General features: G+C 44.6%; 2 protein-coding genes across 2 annotated transcripts in view; both read right to left on the bottom strand.

Annotated features, from left to right (window-relative positions):
• LOC138854537 (roundabout homolog 2-like) overlaps nt 1-27,820 on the bottom strand; it is a 336,616-nt gene that overhangs the window by 26,754 nt on the left and 282,042 nt on the right. The window lies entirely within an intron of this gene.
• The window catches only part of LOC128684451 (uncharacterized), a 112,257-nt gene continuing 86,960 nt past the window's right edge, over nt 2,524-27,820 (bottom strand). The window contains exons 13-16 of the mRNA XM_070098021.1: nt 22,442-22,651; nt 21,943-22,022; nt 5,819-6,103; nt 2,524-4,782 (exon numbers count right to left, since the gene is read on the bottom strand). Of these exons, the coding sequence (XP_069954122.1) occupies nt 4,141-4,782; nt 5,819-6,103; nt 21,943-22,022; nt 22,442-22,651 (1,217 nt within the window). The 3' untranslated portion in view covers nt 2,524-4,140. The remainder of the gene's footprint in view (nt 4,783-5,818; nt 6,104-21,942; nt 22,023-22,441; nt 22,652-27,820) is intronic.

Here is a 27,820-nt window from a genome sequence, read left to right as displayed (position 1 = left end):
CTCAGTGTGTACATCAGAGGCGCTACAATGGACCTCAGTGCATACATCAGAGGTGGTACAGTGGTCCTCAGTGTGTACGTTAGAGGTGGTTAGTATGTTGGTCAGGGAACCCTCAGGTCCACAATTATTCCACGAGTCTATAATGTCAATATAAATAATACTGTGTAATTCATTCTTAAGAAGTTCCTATGATTTTAAATGTACTGATGTAGTGCAAAGTCTTAAGGCTGATAGATGACATATTCAGTACACTAATATATGACATATTATACATATAAAAATATATTCATGTGTACATTAATTATTAACAGTATACAGCAATTTGTTCCCAGTGGCATAAAACACATACACAATGAAGACATTAACTGAAGGGGCTTATCTACTTATGGCTTTACCAATCTCTATACAGATACAACTAAAATGCACAGTACTTATAGTAGAGAAAGATTAGGTGCAATGCTAGTCACTTGTCAGAAGTAGGCAGGGTGTGAAATTTCAAAGAATCTGCCTAACATGATCCAATAGGCCCACAGCAATACGACAGCATTCTTATGTTATCTGATGGCATTGTTTTGGTTAAGCAGAATTATTTTAGCTAGAACGCTGGGGATGCTGACACTCTCTGAGCTTTGTGTGATTGTGTCAGACTAAAGTTTTCAGGTATCCACATCCCAGTAAATTGCTCTCATTAGTAGCTCTGCTCTTGGGTACATGCATTGTTCACATCATGGCTTCAAGCATTTCTGTTTCCTAACATGCTGGCCCCTGGTCCTGTTTCCCTTATGTTTAGCTTATCGTATCCCTGACAAGGGATCCTTGACAGACTACAACTGGTTCCTGTGGGGCTGAAAGGTTTCAGTTTTAACAGGTTGTTGATGGTCATCATGGAACTGATTGCTACTCAGATATGGCTGCCTATGAGTGATAGAGAAATGCTATTGACCACAATACCGATAGGATGGATTATGTACCTGGTGGAAGATTTCATGTGCTGTTGTTGCTATTACTGATGTATGCAGAAGGAGCCTACACTGCAGAAGCAACTAAAGCCAATACTTACTCTTTGAGAATGTGGGCTTTGTCTGCTGTAACCTCTAAGGAAAGTAAAGACCAAACTTGCTGAAGGAAGTGTGTGAATATATTACACACATCTGAAAAGCTTCAGTTTCCTCTATACTTCATTTCTGAGTGTAGGAGGTACACCATATACATCAGTGATAGCAACAACAATGCATGAGAGATCTTCTACTGGGTACATAGTCCATTCTGTCAGTGTTGTGGTCAGCAGCATTTCTTCATCACTCATAGCCAGCCACATTTGAGTAGCAACCAGTTCCATGACCACCATCAACAACCTGTTAGAGCTGAAGCTTGTCAGCTTCACAGAAACCAGTGCGAGTCTGTCTAGGATCTCTTCCCAGGGATACAATAAGCTAAACATAAAGGAAACAGACAAGACAGGGACCATGTTAGGAAACAAAGAAATCCTTGCTGCCATAATGTGAACAATGCGTGTAGCACATCATAAGGTGGAAAAGAGCAGAGTTAGTGCTGAGAATGATTTACTGAGATGTGGGTATCTGGAAACCTCAATCAATCCGAGTTTCAAAGTCAATCACACAAAATTCGGAGAGCTTCAGCATCTCCAGAATTCTAGCAAAATTTATTCTGCCTAACCAAAACACTGGCATCAGATGAAACAAGACCAGAGATGTACTGCAATGGACCTAACTCTTATATCCCGAACTCTTATATTACGACACTAATGGAAGGCCAATTGGTGTTTTTGTAATAGGCAGGTTCTTCTAAATTTCAAGTCCTGCCCATTACTAACAAGTGGCCTCTTATTCCAAGTCGCACCTGACCCCACTTTGTTATAAATGCTGCTTCTTTTGTTGTCTCTGTATTAGGATTGATAAAACTGAAAGTGGTGAAGCATCTTCAATAAACATCCTGATCATACATGATTCTTATTTCCACACTTTGTCAATATGAACTTGTATTTTCACACTATTTCCCTATATAACACATTGGAAGCTTTGATTACTAAAGTTAATGTCTTTATGTGTGCACACACACACGATTATATAATATATATATTTTGAGTGCATGCACGTATGTGCGTACACGCACACACACACACACACACACGTACACACACACACACACACACACACACACACACACACACACACACACACACACACATACACACACACACACACACACACACACACACACACGTACACACACACACACGCACACACACAAGAGGCGGGGCCAGGAGCTGTGACTCGACCCCTGCAACCACAAATAGGTGAGTACAAATAGGTGAGTACATACATACATACACACACACACATACATACACACACACACACACACACACATACATACATACATACACACACACACACAAACACACAAACACACACACACACACACAAACACACAAACATACATACATACATAAACACACACACATACACACACACACACACACACACACACACACACACACACACACACACACACACACACACACACACACACACACACATACATACATACACACACACATACATACACACACACACACACACACACACACACACACACACACACACACACACACAGTGAAGAGGTGGGGCCAGGAGCTGAGTCTCGACCCCTGCAACCACAATTAGGTGAGTACACACACAAATTATTACAGTTACGACTGAATTAATATCTATATACCTATGTAATGCAATTTGTAAACATGGTTCTCATATAATTATAAATGTCCAGTTATTTATGACCAAAACTGTTATTATTTATCCTCCTTACTGAGGTAGCAGCTATTGTATTTATATATTTTGATAAGGGATCTTCATCCAAGGACTTAATGCTACCCTCTTCCTTGGATTAACTTGTATACCTCCCATTCCCCAGGTGTATTATGACCCCCTACGAGTTTAGCACTTTCCCATAAAGTGTGTGGTGGAGAACACCGAGAGGAACAACATAGTTTGACGACTAGCACTTAATATGTATTGAATGACGACACACAAGTGTGCAGCTGTACAATATTGTTACGAGTTGTACATTTTTCTGATATGATATCTTGAGCATTTAGAGTATAATATGACACCTGTTGACACTTTATGGTGTGGGTTACACCTGTTGACACTTTATGGTGTGGGTTACACCTGTTGACACTTTATGGTGTGGGTTACACCTGTTGACACTTTATGGTGTGGGTTACACCTGTTGACACTTTATGGTGTGGGTTACACCTGTTGACACACTTGACAAAGCTGTAAGTTTCAATACTTGTATTGCTTTATATATAAAATATGTACGTATTGCTACTCTTCTACAATACTGGCCATAACATTTTATCACTTCTAACTCTTCTGACTTTTGTTTCAGTTTGGTATTATCTGTTTCAATATTACCGGACGGAGGATTGAGCCTCCACACACTTTACACTGAACATCCCACACTGGTTTAGTTCAGAACTTTTTTCACATTTAAACCCTCCAAGGTGAGGCATGAAATATCCAAGACACTTTAACACTACAAGTGTAAACTGTGAGAGTACTGTTCTGAGTGAAGCAGAATAGTGTTCTTGGTATGACTGCCAAGAGTTACTAGATGCAGCTCTCCCAGCACCAGTCTCATGGTTCCCGGAAACATCTCTCAGACAACCGGGATGAAAATACTGTCAAAATGATATCTTTACCTTATAAAAATATGAGAGACAGATGCAACTCTGCTGGGAATCTTTTTAGTAACCACAATACTTGTACTTTCCCTAACATTAGTTTCAGGAGATACATAAAAGACACCAACTTCACTATGACCAAAAAGATGGACATTGCCAGTAGCAGATACTGAAAATCTACCAATCCTCCTGATTATGTATATAACATTTAAAATAATTTTGTGGTTTAGTGGACAATACACATACATTTAATTGATCTGCTTTAAGGCCTCACACTAGCACTATAAAAGTATATGTACACTAAATGCTCTGCCTTAAGGTCTCAAGCTTCTATGACTGCATAAAGGATAAGAATGTAGTATATTGTACCTGTTAGCTCACTAGAGGCCAGACTATGGTAGTTCTAGTTACAGGAGGCAGGAGGAAGTTGGTCAGTCCAGGGTGGCTGAACCTCCATGTGTGATCATGTTTAGTGTTCTTTCGAACTGCTCCTCTAGGCTGTCCTGTGTTAGTGAGGAGTGGCAGCTTACTCTTCTGGTCGAGGATGTCTCTAAGTCTTCCACCGTTAACGGGTTTAAAGTAGAGGCCCCTGAGGTGGACGTTGAGGATGACTCAACACTTTGGTCTGGACATTTTAGAGAGCTTGTCGAACTCTGTCCATCTCTATGACTTTGTTCAAGTTTCCGAAGCTCCTTCGGGCAGCTTACCTCGTCCGACGTGTGACTTGAGTAGAAACTACTGATATGTCCTTGCCTCTTGTCCCTCACTGAACTGTTGTCCTTCATGTCACCTTCCTTTTGCTGCCTTTTCATGTCATGGGGTATGAAGAAGGATGCCTCTGTGTCACTGCAAGATTGAGTTATGTCATCATCATCATCGAAGTTATAACAGCTTAAGGAGAGGTCAGTGTTGGACTCTGTGTTGAGTGTAAGATGCTGGAGGTCTCTGCGCAAGGGAAGTGCTGGAAGCCTCTTGCTGGGCTGGTCAGGTCCAGAATCTGTGATGGCTGATGTTTCTTCATAAGCACTGACAACTTCATAGGCATCGGTGCTGAGACCACTGTACTGGTACTCCTGTGGAAGAAAGTATTTACTGTGAGACATCTACACTATACAGTGTACTTGACAGTAATACATGTAGAATGTCCACATTAAACCACTCTTTGTACACGGCACTAGATATTTTGATAACATGTATTAGTTCAAATACAAGTTCGAATAATATATATTTGAAGTTTATGATGTAGAGATCTGGCCAAAACACACGAGTAAAACATTACCAGTCAATAGAACATCTACTCATAACAGCAGTTTTCTATATATCTACTTTACAGAGTTTCCTCATCAAAAGGAAACATTTGGTCTGGCATCATTCATAGTTGATCCAGGGACCAGTTGGTAGACCTTTTTTTTATATAGTATTTTGCAAGTTATTAGATCTTGTTTCTCTCTGAAATTCGTTGTGTCTTGCACTGAATGATCATCTGGGTTTAACACATCCTCATGAACTAAGTCAGGGGTTCTTAACCTTTTTACAATTACAGACCCCTCAATGAGCTGCCCAATATGTCCACATACCCTCTTTGCCAGACTGTTGAAATCATCATCACCAGTCCTATTAAGTACCAGTATGACCTCAAAAGATGTCAATAGCCTGGTTTTACTTTACATATGAATAGTTAGTAACAAAACACTTGATAGTTTATTCTAATCTAACAACTTTCTTTTTTAAATTGTTCAGAGATGGAGTGCCACACCCCTACTATTCAGTTCCCATACCCCTAAGGTGTATAGATACCCCTGGTTAGTAACCTCTGAACTAAATAATAATAGTGTCTTAGTATTATCTTGTGTATTCTCTCAGTATTTTTTACCAGCAACCAGTTATGTTACTTTAATTTATGAGGAAACTGGTAACAGGCTCTATATGCAACAACATTAATGAATGATAATATGAAGGACTCACCAAAGTAGAGTGAAATTAAAATTACAAACTTTGTGAAGGATTTAACAAGGTTCATTACCAAAGTCTACATGATGCTGTCATTAAGAGTAACACATTGAGGGTTACAGCTAAATTTACATCAGTAACAGCAGAGCAAACACTGACTAGAGTGGAGGAGAAGGCCTGGAGGTCGCTACGGTTGAGGTTGGCCTGCAGGACGGTGGAGCAACCTGATGCTGTACCAGAGGACTCCCGCGGTGGCAAGTTGACATCATTGTGGCAGCAGCTGCAGCACTCCCCACTGTACCAAGTGCTATCCTCAGTCTCTTGCCAGCTGGAGCAGCTGGTGCGGAGAGCAGCACTTGTATAGCAGGTGCCAGTGTGGCGTTGGAACTTGATGGCACCACCCGCCTGCACCCGGCCTGCCCGCGGTGCCGACATTGACTCACTCTGATGACAAAAAAAAATATTAATGGTTTACCTGTGTCAGCATCAGTAATGATACTTCACTCAAGTGATAATTGCAACAGCAGCATGAGATACTTTCCTTGCATGATGCAAGAAAAGTATCTCTATATCCTGTTAATCCAGCTTTCTCTTCCCCAGTTCTCCCCAGTACTCTCTGTATCCCATAAACTAAGCCTCTTCTACCTCAGTCCAGCATAAGTTTTTAATGTAGTTAAATATCATCACTGAAGAGAAGCCATTTGGAAGAGGCAGTCATAACTTACCACATGGAAATTAAATATTCCATTTGTCAAATTTATTCCTTATTTTCCCAACTTCTTCACAGTGTTATCACATCTATAACTTATTCCTCCAACCTTCAACTCTCCCACCCTCCTTTATCAAGGTCACCTCAACCCTGCCCCCCTACCAAAGTCACCTCAACCCTCCCCACCTTCTCTACCAAGGTCACCTCAACCCTCCCCACCTTCTTTACCGAAGTCACCTCAACCCTCCCCACCTTCTCTACCAAAGTCACCTCAACCCTCCCCACATTCTCTACCAAAGTCACCTCAACCCTCCTCACCTTCTCTACCAAAGTCACCTCAACCCTCCCCACCTTCTCTACCAAAGTCACCTCAACCCTCCTCACCTTCTCTACCAAAGTCACCTCAACCCTCCCCACCTTCTCTACCAAGTCACCTCAACCCTCCCCACCTTCTCTACCAAAGTCACCTCAACCCTCCCCACCTTCTTTACCAAAGTCACCTCAATCCTCCCCACCTTCTCTACCAAAGTCACCTCAACCCTCCCCATCTTCTCTACCAAGGCCACCTCAACCCTCCCAACCTTCTCTACCAAAGTCACCTCAACCCTCCCCACCTTCTCTACCAAAATCACCTTAACCCTCCCCACATTCTCTACCAAAGTCACCTCAACCCTCCCCACCTTCTCTGCCAAAATCACCTCAACCCTCCCCACCTTCTCTACCAAAGTCACCTCAACCCTCCCCACCTTCTCTACCAAAGTCACCTCAACCCTCCCCACCTTCTCTACCAAAGTCACCTCAACCCTCCCCACCTTCTCTACCAAGGCCACTTCAACCTTCCCCACCTTCTCTACCAAAGTCACCTCAACCCTCTTCACCTTCTCTACCAAAATAACCTCAACCCTCCCACCTTCTCTACCAAAGTCACCTCAACCCTCCCCACCTTTTCTACCAAAGTCACCTCAACCCTCCCCACCTTCTCTACCAAAGTCACCTCAACCCTCCCCACCTTTTCTACCAAAGTCACCTCAACCCTCCCCACCTTCTCTACCAAAGTCACCTCAACCCTCCCCACCTTCTCTACCAAGGGCACCTCAACCCTCCCCACCTTCTCTACAAAGGTCACCTCAACCCTCCCCACCTTCTGTACAAAGGTCACCTCAACCCTCCCCACCTTCTCTACAAAGGTCACCTCAACCCTCCCCACCTTCTCTACCAAAGTCACCTCAACCCTCCCCACCTTCTCTACCAAAGTCACCTCAACCCTCCCCACCTTCTCTACCAAGGCCACCTCAACCTTCCCCACCTTCTCTTCCAAAGTCACCTCAACCCTCTTCACCTTCTCTACCAAAGTCACCTCAACCCTCCCCACCTTCTCTACCAAAGTCACCTCAACCCTCCCCACCTTTTCTACCAAAGTCACCTCAACCCTCCCCACCTTCTCTACCAAAGTCACCTCAACCCTCCCCACCTTTTCTACCAAAGTCACCTCAACCCTCCCCACCTTCTCTACCAAAGTCACCTCAACCCTCCCCACCTTCTCTACCAAAGTCACCTCAACCCTCCCCACCTTCTCTACCAAGGCCACCTCAACCCTCCCCATCTTCTCTACAAAGGTCACCTCAACCCTCCCCACCTTCTGTACAAAGGTCACCTCAACCCTCCCCACCTTCTCTAAAAAGGTCACCTCAACCCTCCCCACCTTCTCTACAAAGGTCACCTCAACCCTCCCCACCTTCTCTACAAAGGTCACCTCAACCCTCCCCACCTTCTCTACCAAGGCCACCTCAACCCTCCCCACCTTCTGTACAAAGGCCACCTCAACCCTCCCCACCTTCTCTACAAAGGTCACCTCAACCCTCCCCACCTTCTGTACAAAGGTCACCTCAACCCTCCCCACCTTCTCTACCAAGGCCACCTCAACCCTCCCCACCTTCTGTACAAAGGCCACCTCAACCCTCCCAACCTTCTGTACAAAGGTCACCTCAACCCTCCCCACCTTCTGTACAAAGGTCACCTCAACCCTCCCCACCTTCTGTACAAAGGTCACCTCAACCCTCCCCACCTTCTCTACCAAGGCCACCTCAACCCTCCCCACCTTCTGTACAAAGGCCACCTCAACCCTCCCCACCTTCTGTACAAAGGTCACCTCAACCCTCCCCACCTTCTCTACCAAGGCCACCTCAACCCTCCCCACCTTCTGTACAAAGGCCACCTCAACCCTCCCCACCTTCTGTACAAAGGTCACCTCAACCCTCCCCACCTTCTGTACAAAGGTCACCTCAACCCTCTCAACCTTCTCTACTGAGGTCACCTCAACCCTCCCCACCTTCTCTACTGAGGTCACCTCAACCCTCCCCACCTTCTGTACAAAGGTCACCTCAACCCTCCCCACCTTCTGTACAAAGGTCACCTCAACCCTCTCAACCTTCTCTACTGAGGTCACCTCAACCCTCCCCACCTTCTCTACCAAAGTCACCTCAACCCTCCCCACCTTTTCTACCAAAGTCACCTCAACCCTCCCCACCTTCTCTACGAAAGTCACCTCAACCCTCCCCACCTTTTCTACCAAAGTCACCTCAACCCTCTTCACCTTCTCTACCAAAGTCACCTCAACCCTCCCCACCTTCTCTACCAAAGTCACCTCAACCCTCCCCACCTTCTCTACCAAGGCCACCTCAACCCTCCCCACCTTCTGTACAAAGGTCACCTCAACCCTCCCCACCTTCTCTACAAAGGTCACCTCAACCCTCCCCACCTTCTGTACAAAGGCCACCTCAACCCTCCCCACCTTCTGTACAAAGGTCACCTCAACCCTCCCCACCTTCTCTACAAAGGTCACCTCAACCCTCCCCACCTTCTCTACAAAGGCCACCTCAACCCTCCCCACCTTCTGTACAAAGGTCACCTCAACCCTCCCCACCTTCTCTACAAAGGCCACCTCAACCCTCCCCACCTTCTGTACAAAGGTCACCTAAACCCTCCCCACCTTCTGTACAAAGGTCACCTCAACCCTCCCCACCTTCTGTACAAAGGTCACTTCAACCCTCTCAACCTTCTCTACTGAGGTCACCTCAACCCTCCCCACCTTCTCTACAAAGGTCACCTCAACCCTCCCCACCTTCTGTACAAAGGTCACCTCAACCCTCCCCACCTTCTCTACAAAGGCCACCTCAACCCTCCCCACCTTCTGTACAAAGGTCACCTAAACCCTCCCCACCTTCTGTACAAAGGTCACCTCAACCCTCCCCACCTTCTCTACAAAGGTCACCTCAACCCTCCCCACCTTCTCTACAAAGGCCACCTCAACCCTCCCCACCTTCTGTACAAAGGTCACCTCAACCCTCCCCACCTTCTGTACAAAGGTCACCTCAACCCTCCCTACCTTCTCTACAAAGGTCACCTCAACCCTCCCCACCTTCTGTACAAAGGTCACCTCAACCCTCCCCACCTTCTGTACAAAGGTCACCTCAACCCTCCCCACCTTCTCTACAAAGGTCACCTCAACCCTCCCCACCTTCTGTACAAAAGTCACCTCAACCCTCCCCACCTTCTGTACAAAGGTCACCTCAACCCTCCCCACCTTCTCTACAAAGGTCACCTCAACCCTCCCCACCTTCTGTACAAAGGTCACCTCAACCCTCCCCACCTTCTGTACAAAGGTCACCTCAACCCTCCCCACCTTCTGTACAAAGGTCACCTCAACCCTCCCCACCTTCTGTACAAAGGTCACCTCAACCCTCCCCACCTTCTCTACAAAGGTCACCTCAACCCTCCCCACCTTCTGTACAAAGGTCACCTCAACCCTCCCCACCTTCTGTACAAAGGTCACCTCAACCCTCCCCACCTTCTGTACAAAGGTCACCTCAACCCTCCCCACCTTCTGTACAAAGGTCACCTCAACCCTCCCCACCTTCTCTACAAAGGTCACCTCAACCCTCCCCACCTTCTGTACAAAGGTCACCTCAACCCTCCCCACCTTCTCTACAAAGGTCACCTCAACCCTCCCCACCTTCTCTACAAAGGTCACCTCAACCCTCCCCACCTTCTCTACAAAGGCCACCTCAACCCTCCCCACCTTCTGTACAAAGGTCACCTCAACCCTCCCCACCTTCTGTACAAAGGTCACCTCAACCCTCCCCACCTTCTCTACAAAGGTCACCTCAACCCTCCCCACCTTCTCTACAAAGGTCACCTCAACCCTCCCCACCTTCTCTACAAAGGCCACCTCAACCCTCCCCACCTTCTGTACAAAGGTCACCTAAACCCTCCCCACCTTCTGTACAAAGGTCACCTCAACCCTCCCCACCTTCTCTACAAAGGTCACCTCAACCCTCCCCACCTTCTCTACAAAGGCCACCTCAACCCTCCCCACCTTCTGTACAAAGGTCACCTCAACCCTCCCCACCTTCTGTACAAAGGTCACCTCAACCCTCCCTACCTTCTCTACAAAGGTCACCTCAACCCTCCCCACCTTCTGTACAAAGGTCACCTCAACCCTCCCCACCTTCTGTACAAAGGTCACCTCAACCCTCCCCACCTTCTCTACAAAGGTCACCTCAACCCTCCCCACCTTCTGTACAAAGGTCACCTCAACCCTCCCCACCTTCTGTACAAAGGTCACCTCAACCCTCCCCACCTTCTCTACAAAGGTCACCTCAACCCTCCCCACCTTCTGTACAAAGGTCACCTCAACCCTCCCCACCTTCTGTACAAAGGTCACCTCAACCCTCCCCACCTTCTGTACAAAGGTCACCTCAACCCTCCCCACCTTCTGTACAAAGGTCACCTCAACCCTCCCCACCTTCTGTACAAAGGTCACCTCAACCCTCCCCACCTTCTGTACAAAGGTCACCTCAACCCTCCCCACCTTCTGTACAAAGGTCACCTCAACCCTCCCCACCTTCTGTACAAAGGTCACCTCAACGCTCCCCACCTTCTGTACAAAGGTCACCTCAACCCTCCCCACCTTCTCTACAAAGGTCACCTCAACCCTCCCCACCTTCTGTACAAAGGTCACCTCAACCCTCCCCACCTTCTGTACAAAGGTCACCTCAACCCTCCCCACCTTCTCTACAAAGGTCACCTCAACCCTCCCCACCTTCTCTACAAAGGTCACCTCAACCCTCCCCACCTTCTGTACAAAGGTCACCTCAACCCTCCCCACCTTCTGTACAAAGGTCACCTCAACCCTCCCCACCTTCTGTACAAAGGTCACCTCAACCCTCCCCACCTTCTGTACAAAGGTCACCTCAACCCTCCCCACCTTCTCTACAAAGGTCACCTCAACCCTCCCCACCTTCTCTACAAAGGTCACCTCAACCCTCCCCACCTTCTGTACAAAGGTCACCTCAACGCTCCCCACCTTCTGTACAAAGGTCACCTCAACCCTCCCCACCTTCTGTACAAAGGTCACCTCAACCCTCCCCACCTTCTGTACAAAGGTCACCTCAACCCTCCCCACCTTCTGTACAAAGGTCACCTCAACCCTCCCCACCTTCTCTACAAAGGTCACCTCAACCCTCCCCACCTTCTCTACAAAGGTCACCTCAACCCTCCCCACCTTCTGTACAAAGGTCACCTCAACCCTCCCCACCTTCTGTACAAAGGTCACCTCAACCCTCCCCACCTTCTGTACAAAGGTCACCTCAACCCTCCCCACCTTCTGTACAAAGGTCACCTCAACCCTCCCCACCTTCTGTACAAAGGTCACCTCAACCCTCCCCACCTTCTCTACAAAGGTCACCTCAACCCTCCCCACCTTCTGTACAAAGGTCACCTCAACCCTCCCCACCTTCTGTACAAAGGTCACCTCAACCCTCCCCACCTTCTCTACAAAGGTCACCTCAACCCTCCCCACCTTCTGTACAAAGGTCACCTCAACCCTCCCCACCTTCTCTACAAAGGTCACCTCAACCCTCCCCACCTTCTCTACAAAGGTCACCTCAACCCTCCCCACCTTCTGTACAAAGGTCACCTCAACCCTCCCCACCTTCTGTACAAAGGTCACCTCAACCCTCCCCACCTTCTGTACAAAGGTCACCTCAACCCTCCCCACCTTCTCTACAAAGGTCACCTCAACCCTCCCCACCTTCTCTACAAAGGTCACCTCAACCCTCCCCACCTTCTCTACAAAGGTCACCTCATGTAAGAAAAATAAAAATGTGAACATACAAAAATGCAAAAAAAATATATAATTCACATAATTTCCAATTTTTTGAGTGGGCAATATAACTTTAATTATAGGGAGCTGCACGTACCACTAGTTGCAGGAACGCTGCCCTGGTTACAGGACACCATCATTAAAAAGCTGAAGCCAATCGGATGAGTCATCCTTAAGTCATAAACAAAGTAAGATAAAAATTTTAGAGAGAAAAAAATGGCAACCACTTAAAGGTGACTCTCAGGGATGCCAAATAATATATTGTTATCCAGATCTTTGAGAAAACTGCCTGATGAAAATAAAATTTATTGGTCAAAGTTTATTTTAAGACACAATATGCATTTTATCAAGATTTTTCTCCTTCAGGGATCTCGTGGACAAAACGTATTCTCAAGAAAATGCTTTAAATTGCATACCTGTCCATATATATGTAATACCATTAATATACATAAAATTTTCTGTTAAGAATTACCGTTAGAATTTTTATCATGAAATTTCACAAATGGAACTTCCAGCTTAATCATATTTTTCATATAGATTATAAGATTTAGTAAAAATTATGAGAGAAATCATAGTGAAAGTTAAGACACTTGTGCAACATCTGGTTAACGTTATTGTAGACGTTTCGCCATCCAGTGGCTTTATCAATACAGATTCTTGGACATAATAAGAAATCAGAAGAACTATGTATAAAAGATGAGGTAATCAGTCCCTCAGCCTTGGAGGTGGTGTTTAGAGCACCGTGGTTGTAGAGACTCTGAAGCAGAGGCAAGGAGACTGGCGCTTATATAGGCGTCAGTGAAAGGGACGTGTAGCAGACGAGGGCATAGTTTACCTGGAGAGAGTTCCGGGGGTCAACGCCCCCGCGGCCCGGTCTGTGACCAGGCCTCCTGGTGGATCAGAGCCTGATCAACCAGGCTGTTGCTGCTGGCTGCACGCAAACCAACGTACGAGCCACAGCCCGGCTGGTCAGGAACCGACTTTAGGTGCTTGTCCAGTGCCAGCTTGAAGACTGCCAGGGATCTGTTGGTAATCCCCCTTATGTATGCTGGGAGGCAGTTGAACAGTCTCGGGCCCCTGACACTTATTGTATGGTCCCTTAACGTGCTAGTGACACCCCTGCTTTTCATTGGGGGGATGTTGCATCGTCTGCCAAGTCTTTTGCTTTGGTAGTGAGTGATTTTCGTGTACAAGTTCGGTACTAGTCCCTCTGGGATTTTCCAGGTGTATATAATCATGTATCTCTCCCACCTGCGTTCCAGGGAATACAGGTTTAGGAACCTCAAGCGCTCCCAGTAATTGAGGTGTTTTATCTCCGTTACGCACGCCGTGAAGGTTCTCTGTACATTTTCTAGGTCAGCAATTTCACCTGCCTTGAAAGGTGCTGTTAGTGTGCAGCAATATTCCAGCCTAGATAGAACAAGTGACCTGAAGAGTGTCATCATGGGCTTGGCCTCCCTAGTTTTGAAGGTTCTCATTATCCATCCTGTCATTTTTCTAGCAGATGCGATTGATACAATGTTATGGTCCTTGAAGGTGAGATCCTCCGACATGATCATTCCCAGGTCTTTGACGTTGGTGTTTCGCTCTATTTTGTGGCCAGAATTTGTTTTGTAATCTGATGAAGATTTAATTTCCTCGTGTTTACCATATCTGAGTAATTGAAATTTCTCATCGTTGAACTTCACATTGTTTTCTGCAGCCCACTGAAAGATTTGGTTGATGTCCACCTGGAGCCTTGCAGTGTCTGCAATGGAAGACACTGTCATGCAGATACGGGTGTCATCTGTAAAGGAAGACACGGTGCTGGGGCTGACATCCTTGTCTATGTCGGATATGAGGATGAGGAACAAGATGGGAGCGAGTACTGTGCCTTGTGGAACAGAGCTTTTCACCGTAGCTGCCTCGGACTTTACTCTATTGACGACTACTCTCTGTGTTCTGTTTGTGAGGAAATTATAGATCCATCGACCAACTTTTCCTGTTATTCCTTGAGCAAGCATTTTGTTCGCTATTACGCCATGGTCACATTTGTCGAAGGCTTTTGCAAAGTCTGTATATATTACATCTGCATTCTTTTTGTCTTCTAGTGCATCTAGGACCTTGTTGTAGTGATCCAATAGTTGAGACAGACAGGAGCGACCTGTTCTAAACCAATGTTGCCCTGGGTTGTGTAACTGATGGGTTTCTAGATGGGTGGTGATCTTGCTTCTTAGGACCCTTTCAAAGATTTTTATGATGTGGGATGTTAGTGCTATCGGTCTGTAGTTCTTTGCTGTTGCTTTACTGCCCCCTTTGTGGGGTGGGGCTATGTCTGTTGTTTTTAGTAACTTGGGGACGACCCCCGTGTCCATGCTCCCTCTCCATAGGATGGTAAAAGCTCGTGATAGGGGCTTCTTGCAGTTCTTGATGAACACGGAGTTCCATGAGTCTGGCCCTGGGGCAGAGTGCATGGGCATGTCATTTATCGCCTGTTCGAAGTCATTTGGCGTCAGGATAACATCGGATAGGCTTGTGTTAACCAAATTTTGTGGCTCTCTCATAAAAAATTAATTTTGATCTTCGACTCTCAGTCTGGTTAGCGGCTTGCTAAAAACTGAGTCATATTGGGACTTGAGTAGCTCACTCATTTCCTTGCTGTCATCTGTGTAGGACCCATCTTGTTTAAGTAGGGGCCCAATACTGGACGTTGTTCTCGACTTTGATTTGGCATAGGAGAAGAAATACTTTGGGTTTCTTTCGATTTCATTTATGGCTTTTAGTTCTTCCCGCGATTCCTGACTCCTATAAGATTCCTTTAGCTTAAGTTCGATGCTTGCTATTTCTCTGACCAGTGTCTCCCTACGCATTTCAGATATGACCTCTTTTAGCCGCTCTGTTATTCTTTTCCGTCGCCTGTAAAGGGAGCGCCTGTCTCTTTCTATTTTACATCTACTCCTCCTTTTTCTTAGGGGAATAAGCCTTGTGCATACATCGAGTGCCACCGAGTTAATCTGTTCTAGGCATAAGTTGGGGTCTGTGGTTTACTTGGTCCCACTTTATGTTTTTGTTATTGAAGTTGAATTTGGTGAATGCTCCCTCGTGACTAGTCTCATTATGTCGGTCTGGGGCTCCACGCATACATGTCTGAACCTCAATTATGTTGTGATCTGAGTATATTGTTTTTGATATGGTGACATTTCTTATCAGATCATCATTGTTAGTGAAGATGAGGTCTAGTGTATTCTCCAGTCTAGTAGGCTCTATTATTTGCTGGTTTAAGTTGAATTTTGTGCAGAGATTTAAAAGCTCGTGTGAGTGTGAGTTTTCATCAGAGCTGCCTCCTGGTGTTATTTCTGCAACAATATTATTTGCTATATTCCTCCATTTTAGGTGCCTTAAGTTGAAATCCCCCAGGAGCAAGATGTTGGGTGCAGGAGCTGAAAGATTTTCCAGACAGTGGTCAATTTTTAACAGCTGTTCCTGGAATTGCTGGGATGTTGCATCCGGAGGCTTGTAGACTACCACAATGACTAGGTTTTGGTTCTCGACCTTTACTGCTAAAACTTCCACTACATCATTTGAGGCATTAAGCAGTTCTGTGCAAACAAGTGACTCTGCAATGTACAGGCCAACTCCCCCCTTTTGCCTGTTCACTCTGTCACATCTGTATAGGTTGTAACCTGGGATCCATATTTCGTTGTCCAAGTGATCCTTTATGTGGGTCTCAGTGAAAGCCGCGAACATTGCCTTTGCCTCTGCAAGCACTCCATGGATGAAAGGTATTTTGTTGTTTGTTGCTGGCTTTAGACCCTGTATATTTGCAAAGAAGAATGTCGTCGGACTGGTGGTATTGTTGGTACTGCGGGGGGATTTTTTTTCCGGCATTAGTATCTGTATCTGTTGGTTTGGAGGCCATCGACTGTGGTTCCACTCCAGGAATGACTGGATTTGGTGTACGATTTCTGCCATTTCCTGACAGTTTTTTTCCTTCCTGGCATTAAAAAACCTCTCCCTCTTGAGTGGCTGTGGCTACCCAGGTTTTCCCATGGCCTGGATGTTTTGTATCTTTTTGTCCACTTTAGATGGTGTGCATGGCAATTTAAGTTATAGCACAGTCTTTCCTGTACTGAAGAGGTACACATTTCAGGGTGAAAAAGCTTACAGGAAGGGAGTTTGCATTTCCCTGTTGTCATATGGGCATGGCATTTTCTAGGGTGGTCATAGTTGCACGTCCCATCTGTTTTTCCAGATTTCCCATGTCTGCAGATACCAAGTGCATAGTATGTGCACAGGCTTGGTTTCCGTTTGCCTTGGGTTTCTGTGACTGTATTCCCTGTTGGTGCATGTTTCCCTGTCTTATTCCTATCTTCCCTAGCACCAACAATGGAGCTCCCACCAGTTGTTTTTGGTAATATATCCTCACTATTGCTAGTGAAGTCCTCTTGTTTGCTATTTCCTGTGGTATTTCTAGTTTGCAATATTGGTTTTATCTTATCTTTGACTACACTTGTTTCCCCACTATGGCTCCTGTCCCCTTTGAGGTCATTTATATGTATTCCTTCCTGCGTATAATTCCCGACTACCTGGACAAAATCTCCAGCTTCACCATTACTGTCTCCCAGGACAGCACCTCCAGCTTCACCATTACTGTCTCCCAGGACAGCACCTCCAGCTTCACCATTACTGTCTCCCAGGACAGCACCTCCAGCTTCACCATTACTGTCTCCCAGGACAGCACCTCCAGCTTCACCATTACTGTCTCCCAGGACAGCACCTCCAGCTTCACCATTACTGTCTCCCAGGACAGCACCTCCAACTTCACCATTACTGTCTCCCAGGACAGCACTATCAGCCCCCCATTTACTGACTACCAGGACATCACCTCCAGCCTTACAGTTTCTGACTACATGGCCAGTATCAAGGGCAGTACCATTCAGCCCAGACTTTTTATGTTCCGATCTGTTGTAGAAAGCTTCCAGGTTTTCTATGAAAGCAGCTTTGATGTTGACCTCTTTTAATACCCTTGTGATTTTAGTCCACAGATTTATCTCATTTGGACATACCGAAAAACACTGAAAGATAATTATGTTAAGTTCAGATTTATAAAAATACCATTTCTACATTTCATAATTTTTCTGGGTTGACAGTTGTGTCTGGGCGCCACAAGTTGTGTCTGGGCGCCACAAGTTGTGTCTGGGCTCCACAAGTTGTGTCTGGGTGCCTCAAGTTGTGTCTGGGCGCCACAAGTTGTGTCTGGGCGCCACAAGTTGTGTCTGGGCGCCACAAGTTGTGTCTGGGCGCCACAAGTTGTGTCTGGGCGCCACAAGTTGTGTCTTGGCGCCACAAGTTGTGTCTGGGCGCCACAAGTTGTGTCTGGGCGCCACAAGTTGTGTCTGGGCGCCACAAGTTGTGTCTGGCGCAACAAGTTGTGTCTGGGCGCCACAAGTTGTGTCTGGGCGCCACAAGTTGTGTCTGGGCGCCACAAGTTGTGTCTGGGCGCCACAAGTTGTGTCTGGGCGCCACAAGTTGTGTCTGGGCGCCACAAGTTGTGTCTGGGCGCCACAAGTTGTGTCTGGGCGCCACAAGTTGTGTCTGGGCGCCACAAGTTGTGTCTGGGCGCCACAAGTTGTGTCTGGGCGCCACAAGTTGTGTCTGGGCGCCACAAGTTGTGTCTGGGCGCCACAAGTTGTGTCTGGGCGCCACAAGTTGTGTCTTGGCGCCACAAGTTGTGTCTGGGCGCCACAAGTTGTGTCTGGGCGCCACAAGTTGTGTCTGGGCGCCACAAGTTGTGTCTGGGCGCCACAAGTTGTGTCTGGGCGCCACAAGTTGTGTCTGGGCGCTACAGGGTAATGTCTACAATGTCTACTTAAACAGTGTAATGTCTACAAAGTCTACTCAAACAGGGTAATGTCTACAAAGTCTACTTAAACAGGGTAATGTCTACAAAGTCTACTCAAACAGGGTAATGTCTACAAAGTCTACTTAAACAGGGTAATGTCTACAAAGTCTACTCAAACAGGGTAATGTCTACAAAGTCTACTTAAACAGGGTAATGTCTACAAAGTCTACTCAAACAGGGTAATGTCTACAAAGTCTACTTAAACAGGGTAATGTCTACAAAGTCTACTCAAACAGGGTAATGTCTACAAAGTCTACTTAAACAGGGTAATGTCTACAAAGTCTACTTAAACAGGGTAATGTCTACAAAGTCTACTCAAACAGGGTAAAGTCTACAAAGTCTACTCAAACAGGGTAATGTCTACAAAGTCTACTCAAACAGGGTAATGTCTACAAAGTCTACTCAAACAGGGTAATGTCTACGAAGTCTACTTAAACAGGGTAATGTCTACAAAGTCTACTCAAACAGGGTAATGTCTACAAAGTCTACTCAAACAGGGTAATGTCTACAAAGTCTACTTAAACAGGGTAATGTCTACAAAGTCTACTCAAACAGGGTAATGTCTACAAAGTCTACTCAAACAGGGTAATGTCTACAAAGTCTACTCAAACAGGGTAATGTCTACAAAGTCTACTCAAACAGGGTAATGTCTACAAAGTCTATTCAAACAGGGTAATGTCTACATTGGTTACTCAAACCGGGTATTGTCTACAAAGGCTACTCAAGCAGGATATTGTCTACAAAGTCTACTCAAACAGGGTAATGTCTACAAAGTCTACTCAAACAGGGTAATGTCTACAAAGTCTATTCAAACAGGGTAATGTCTACATTGGTTACTCAAACAGGGTATTGTCTACAAAGGCTACTCAAACAGGGTAATGTCTACAAAGTCTACTCAGACAGGGTAATGTCTACAAAGTCTACTCAAACAGGGTAATGTCTAAATTGATTACTCAAACAGGGTAATGTCTACAAAGTCTACTCAAACAGGGTAATGTCTACATTGGTTACTCAAACAGGGTAATGTCTACAAAGTCTATTCAAACAGGGTAATGTCTACATTGGTTACTCAAACAGGGTAATGTCTACAAAGTCTACTCAAACAGGGTAATGTCTACATTGGTTACTCAAACAGGGTAATGTCTACAAAGTCTATTCAAACAGGGTAATGTCTACATTGGTTACTCAAACAGGGTAATGTCTACAAAGTCTACTCAAACAGGGTAATGTCTACAAAGTCTACTCAGACAGGGTAATGTCTACAAAGTCTACTCAAACAGGGTAATGTCTACAAAGTCTATTCAAACAGGGTAATGTTTACATTGGTTACTCAAACAGGGTATTGTCTACAAAGGCTACCCAATAGGGTATTGTTTACATAGACTACTCAACAGGGTATTGTTTACAAGGGCTACTCAACAGGGTATTGTTTACATAGACTACTCAACAGGGTATTGTTTACAAGGGCTACTCAACAGGGTATTGTTTACATAGACTACTCAAGAGGGTATTGTTTACATAGACTACTCAACAGGGTATTGTTTACAAGGGCTACTCAACAGGGTATTGTCTACAAGGGCTACTCAACAGGGTATTGTTTACATAGACTACTCAACAGGGTATTGTTTACAAGGGATACTCAACAGAGTATTGTTTACAAGGGCTACTCAACAAGGTATTGTTTACATAGACTACTCAACAGGGTATTGTTTACAAGGGCTACTCAACAGAGTATTGTTTACATAGACTACTCAACAGGGTATTGTTTACAAGGGCTACTCAACAAGGTATTGTTTACATAGACTACTCAACAGGGTATTGTTTACAAGGGCTACTCAACAAAGTATTGTTTACAAGGGCTACTCAACAGGGTATTGTTTACATAGACTACTCAACAGGGTATTGTTTACATAGACTACTCAACAGGGTACTGTTTACAAGGGCTACTCAACAAGGTATTGTTTACATAGACTACTCAGCAAGGTATTGTTTACAAGGGCTACTCAACAGGGTATTGTTTACATAGACTACTCAACAGGGTATTGTTTACAAGGGTTACTCAACAAGGTATTGTTTACATAGACTACTCAACAGGGTATTGTTTACAAGGGCTACTCAACAGGGTATTGTTTACAAGGGCTACTCAACAGGGTATTGTTTACAAGGGCTACTCAACAAGGTATTGTTTACATAGACTACTCAACAGGGTATTGTTTACAAGGGCTACTCAACAGGGTATTGTTTACATAGACTACTCAACAGGGTATTGTTTACAAGGGCTACTCAACAAGGTATTGTTTACATAGACTAGTCAACAGGGTATTGTTTACAAGGGCTACTCAACAGGGTATTGTTTACATAGACTACTCAAGAGGGTATTGTTTACAAGGGCTACTCAACAGGGTATTGTTTACATAGACTACTCAACAGGGTATTGTTTACAAGGGCTACTCAACAGGGTATTGTTTACATAGACTACTCAAAAGGATATAGTTTACAAGGGCTACTCAACAGGATATCGTTTACAAGGGCTACTCAACAAGATATTGTTTACATAGACTACTCAAGTGGGTATTGTTTACAAGGGCTACTCAACAGGGTATTGTTTACAAGGGCTACTCAACAGGGTATTGTTTACAAGGGCTTCTCAACAGGGTATTGTTTACAAGGGCTTCTCAACAGGGTATTGTTTACAAGGGCTTCTCAACAGGGTATTGTTTACAAGGGCTTCTCAACAGGGTATTGTTTACAAGGGCTACTCAACAGGGTATTGTTTACATAGAGTACTCAAGTGGGTATTGTTTACAAGGGCTACTCAACAGAGTATTGTTTACAAGGGCTACTCAACAGGGTATTGTTTACAAGAGCTACTCAACAGGGTAGTGTTTACAAGGCCTACTCAACAGAGTATTGTTTACAAGGGCTACTCAACAGGGTATTGTTTACAAGGGCTACTCAACAGGGTAGTGTTTACAAGGGCTACTCAACAGGGTATTGTTTACAAGGGCTACTCAACAGGGTATTGTTTACAAGGGCTGCTCAACAGGGTAGTGTTTACAAGGGCTACTCAACAGGGTAGTGTTTACAAGGGCTACTCAACAGGGTATTGTTTACAAGGGCTACTCAACAGGGTATTGTTTACAAGGGCTTCTCAACAGGGTATTGTTTCAAATTCAAATTCATATTCTTATTTCTTTTAGGCAGTACACAGATAACAGTTTACATGTAATATAATATTGTTAGGCACAAAAGAATGTCACTAACATGTAATGGATTATGAGCAAACTAATCTTAATGCTTAAAGATTACTTAAGAACAAGACATCATTTAGTAGGAGTTTTTTAATGTACAAAAAGAGAGTTAGCTAAATGAACAACAGTACTGATTACCACCCTTTACCTTTTACACTCCCTGCCTCTAATACACTTCTTGACCTCTAACTCACACACTTCTTTAGGTCTAACTTGAATGCTTCTTGACCTCGAATGCACTTCTTTACCTGTAAGACACATACTTGACCCTTAACTGACCTGGGTGTGGTGCTGAGCACGCTGACACGAAGCTGATGAAGGTGAGGGAGAGGGAGACAGGTAATCAGACGGCCACGACTCTGTAATACCACCAGAACTCATTTACCATGTTGTGTTGCCATCAGCATGACACCACATGCGGTCACTATGTTAATATGCCATTAGTACAACACCACCATCACCACGTTGTCACCACCAGCACATCACTACCATGACTCACACCACAGACGTATAGGGAGACAAATATATCTATACACATTATGTTTATATACACTATTCAATAGCTTCCATTCATCTTTCTTTCTGTCACTTGATTTCACTATGTGATTATCCTTAACCCTTAATTATGAATATTTTTTTTAACATTTCCGATATAATCCAGCTTCTTTACTTAATTTTTTTTCACTTCTAACATCCCTTACTTTTCACTTTCACATCCTTTAACTTTGTCCCTTTCCATATCCCCTTTGAACCTTACCCCTTGTTCTTGAAAACTGACCTGCTAGCCTGGTCTTAGTGGGTAGGTCATCCTTGAGGTGGGAGGTCACAGCCTCCGCCTGGAAGTACTCAGCAGCCAAGGGAGACCCACTGGAGGCAAGGAGTTTCCTCTCAGACTTGTCGGAACTGTGGTGTGAGGGTCCAGGGGCCCAGAGGCCCCCTACATCCACCCAGGGGCCCCCCACACTAAGCACTTTCCCCTTGCTCACCTCTGTTGGGCCATCAACCTCATCAAGTACACTCAGTACAATACAAAAATATGGTTTCTTAAATGTGCTTATTGTAAAATATTAAATATTATTATGTTTAATAGTTTTAGCATTGTATCTTTATTCAGTGTTCATATTTTTTATTACTGGGGAATAAACCTTTATACACTACACACATAATAAACCGCTGTTTGATAACCTGTGGAGATTACTTTGTTTTACAGTATCCTTCATGGGAGTTTCTTGATGGATTCTTTTTCATGATAAAAGCGAATCTTTTTCTTGGAGTGCTGGAGTAATAATATCCACCAGCAGACAGTGTGTGACGTTAAACGAGACTCATTAATTTTTATATATGTTAGAAAAGTAAATAAAATGTTTAAAGTTAGTGTATCAGATTCTGTCTAAATTTTCAGTGAAATATTAATGTTACACAAATAACCCGCACATAGAAGAGAGGAGCTTACGACGACGTTTCGGTCCGACTTGGACCATTTATAAAGTTACACTAACAAGAAGTAAAGCAGGATGGGTATATATAGGCAGGAAGTGGTAGTGGCAGTAGTAGTAGTAGTAGTAGTACTAGTAACAGTAGTAGTAGTAGTAGTACTAGTAACAGTAGTAGTAGTAGTAGTAGTACTAGTAACAGTAGTAGTAGTAGTAGTACTAGTAACAGTAGTAGTAGTAGTACTAGTAACAGTAGTAGTAGTAGTAGTAACAGTAGTAGTACTACTACTACTAGTAGTAGTATCGTAAGGGTTCTTGAATGGAGATATCACAGGTTGAAAGTAGACACACTTGTAGGATGGTAGATATATTGTCAGACTGAGATGAGAGATGGAGCCCGGTGCCAAGCCTGTTCACGTCTTGTAGGTCTGCCGCCGAGTGAGGGCGGGACAAAGGGATCACTGCCCATGTGTATGCCCATGACGTCACTCCAAGCCAAAGGCCTACGAGGGATCTCGTGTCTAAAGCACATGGAGGATACTAATATGCTATGCTATATAATACAGGGAATACAGGGATCAGCAACTATGCTGACAGCTCGGTCATGTTACGTATGTCGTCCCGACATACACTACTATCTATAGGCTGAACAGGCAGGCGGATCTGGGCTGATTCTATACAATAACAAATTCATATATATCTTAGAACTAATGGATGGTATCATAATGGACATTACATAGAGGGTGTTAACATAATGCATTACAAACTATAAGAACAATTCATTATACAATATGGATGGAATTGATCGATCGATCTGTATTCATGCACTCTACGGATTCTGAGGAAGAATAATTATATACAAAGAAGTGTTTAACAGAAAGGCAGATTCGGTGCACACAAATCTAGACTGTTAATTCTCAGAATACGGAGGGAACGTGAACACGAAAATTTCTGACAAACTGATCAGCTAATAATAAACACACAGTTGACACTTTCATTCATCTCGGACATCTAATTATACAGGCTGTTTACACTTAAACCCAATTCTGCGAGGGTAAGGTTTACGTATGCAGAATGGTTATCATCTCTGGGAGGATTGAATTCCTCTGCAATGGCTAACACATGCCTTGACTGAGAGAGATCTGAACGAGTATCTACAAAAGATACAACTACAATCACTAGTGACTGTGGAATTACTAACTCGTCTGCTAGGAGTACTCAACTCGACTATTCGATACAGTAATTCTTGGCTCATTACAAAGTCACTAATGGATGCTGGTGGCTTCACAGTAAGAATAAGATCTTCCTGGAGCAGGAATCGAATCACACCAGAACACAAGGGATCGGTTCTTTGGGCATTTTTGACATCCTCAACAGCAAATGGAGGATCTGCAGTAACTACACTAACGTGTCGCGATAAAGCATCTGCGACTACATTTGACTTGCCAGGTAAATTTTCAAAAGTGGGATTGAACTCTTGGATAGTCAAGGTCCATCTGGCTAACCTTCCAGTAGGCTGTTTGTTCTGGAATAAAGGTAACAGTTCTTCCTTACTGGAGGAATGAACAAACTCGGTGACTCCCCCCGGTTGAAAAAAATTAACGCTATAACACGCAATATGAGCAAGGGAGAACGAATCTACTATCTCAACTGCAAGCACAGGAGAAAAGAAATGAACACGGTGAACAATGCTGATATTCAATCTGAGTCGCACACAGTGACACGAGGTATCAGCTATAAAGAAACTACACTTACAAACGTTAACATGTGAAAGTTACTCGAGAAATAACTTCTTACAATGCACTGATTACTGTCAACTAGGATGGGATCACCATCTGGAACATACAACAACAGACACTCTAGTGAGAACACTAGCTGTAACAGAGACGTCTTTCTGCAGACAGCATGTGCACTCTTCGCACTAATCTCGTTCATACCTCTCCTCCCTCTACAGATGTTCCTGGTGTCTACTCAATTTCTTGCTCCTCCTGTCCTCTTCAATACTTTGGAGAAACTGGTCGATCTCTTTCTGACAGACTTAGGGAGCACAAAAATAGTGTTAGGCTTGCCGACACTAACAATGCTCTTTTCTGTCACGTCAGAGATCACAGTCATCCTATTGACTGGTCTTCTGTTAAAACTGTCTTTCCTACTTCCAACTTTAACAGTCGCCATCTGGTTGAATTCTCCCTAATACACAACTTTCCTTGTATGAATGATAGTCGTGGCTTCGTCTCTGTAGATGCCTTCCTCTCCCACTACATTGCAAAATGCTCCAAACTTCAGAACACCCGTGACTTAACTAGATTCCTCCTTTTTCTTCTTCTCCCTCTTCCCCTTTCCTCTTCCTTTTTCTCTTCTGGGTTGTCTTTCTTTCTTCTGCCTAATGTTTCTATTCATTCATTATTTATTTTATTATTTCCCCCCCACCTCTGTGTTCTTGCTCTCCCTCTGTGGGCACCTAGCTCCCTTGCAGTGCTCCCCTTTCTTTGTATCTGACTGGCTCCTCCTCCATACTTCCCCACCACTACTTCCTTCCACCTCCGCCACTACTACTACTACTACTACTACTACTACTACTACTACTACTACTACTACTACTACTACTACTACTACTACTACTACTACTACTACTACTACTACTACCACTACCTCTTCCTGCCTATATATACCCATCCTGCTCTATTTTTCGTTCATCATCACACACACACCTTCATCGACAAACGATCTCCCCTCTCTAATTACCCCGTGTTGAGAATGACTTTCCTCAGAATGGTGGTTACTGGACATTCGTCTTCACCATCAACCGCTTCCTCTACAACACACATAGATTAAATCAAGTCCGATTAGATCTCACTTAACTTAGAAACAACATTTTACACAGCCTAGACCAAGACCACAACAATCACTCGTCACAACTCGTACAACAAGCAGACAAACAGCGTATTAAAAACACTAAAGCCTTCTGGAACTTTATCAAAAAAATCAGAGGCACAACTCCCACCAACAAATTCAAACACATCACCCACAACAACACACACATCTCAGACCCGCAGGCTGCCACTAACATCTTCAAACACATCTGGAAGAACATCTTCCACCCTCACCCACCTCACCCTAACGTTATTCGACACATTCAAAACATGGAACACTGGAACTCTGCACACACACAAGAAACAACACCAGATAGCCACATCCATCTGGACTCTCTTACCTCTCCCAAGAACTCGACACTCCTTTCACCAACACACACATTAAAACTCTCCTCAGACACCTTCCTTCCAAGGCTCCTGGTGCCTCTGGCCTAAACCATAGTATCCTAAAACAAATTCCTGACTCTATCATTACTGCCTACACAAACCTCCTCAATGCCTCCCTTGTCTCTGGATACTTCTCTTCCCTCTTCAAAGCTGCTACTGCTATCCTCCTTCCTAAACCCAAAAAAGACCACTCTGATCCTCGAAACTTTAGGAAAACTCTTTGAAAAACTCATCAACCATCGCCTTCGCAGATACCTGGAACACAACTCTCTACTTTCTGATGGCCAGTTTGGCTTCAGAACACACAGATCCACACAGGATGCCATTAACATCATTCTCAACTACATCCACATAAACACAAAACAAAGAAACAGGACAGCCCTGGTTGCAAAAGACGTTGAAAAAGCTTTTGACACTGTCTGGCACGAAGGGCTCAAGTACAAACTCTGCACTAACTTTAACCTGCCTCTCACTACTCATAAACTCCTCTGCAATTTCCTAGATGGCCGTACCATGAGAATAAAATTCCAAGGCTGTTACTCGGACTACTTCACACTAAATGCTGGAGTACCCTAGGGATCTGTCCTCTCCCCTACCCTCTACATTTTATACACTAACGACATTCCAACACCTGTATACCACAACTCCATCACACTAGCCTATGCAGACGACATTACACAACTCATCACTCACGCCAATATAGATACACTCACACACAAAACAAAATGAGGTCGACAGGATAGCCATCTGGGAACAAAAATGAAGGATCAAAACCAATGCAGCTAAATCCAGCATTACATATTTTAACTACAGGAAACGTGATCCTCCATTACCTGTCGAGCTCAGAACAGCTGACACCCGCACTTACATCCCCATCACACAATCTGTCACTGTCCTTGGCGTTAATCCTGACTACCTTCTTCGCTTACACATATATTCACTCAAGGCATGCAATAGCTAGTAAGGCCCTTGCGGGCCTCTACAAGCTTCAACATGCCTCTCAACACACCAAATTACACCTCTACAAACCCCTAATACGTCCTCTGATAACTTACTCTCCTCTAGCCCTCTCTCTTGCAGCTAAAACAAACTTACTTAAACTGCAGCGTGTCCAGAACAAGGCGCTGCGCTGGGTGCTTGATGTCAGATGGGAGGACTTCGCCACAAGCGAGTCTCTCCATGTCCAATTAGACATCTCTGCGCTGAATCTGTGCTGGAAGACGCTCAGTGACAGACAGATAGACAAACTTGAGACACGACATGACTATTGGACCTTTCTCCTTGACGAAGACATTCGCAGACCCACAAACCAACACAACCTTTGCTACTCCTTGTATGATCCTGCTCCTAACCCTATTTACAAATAACCTTGGATTCTCTGACAGGTACCATGAGCTGTTCATTCTCTGACCCACGTTCGCCTTAGCTTTTGATTTGACAGGCCCCTTAAGACATGGCTCAGTT

The sequence above is a fragment of the Cherax quadricarinatus genome, chromosome 4 (genome assembly GCF_038502225.1).
Source record: "Cherax quadricarinatus isolate ZL_2023a chromosome 4, ASM3850222v1, whole genome shotgun sequence".
In the NCBI taxonomy this organism is placed as follows: Eukaryota; Metazoa; Arthropoda; class Malacostraca; order Decapoda; family Parastacidae; genus Cherax; species Cherax quadricarinatus.
The sequence above is the reverse complement of the archived record's forward strand: the minus strand, read 5'-3'. Positions and strand labels throughout refer to the sequence as shown.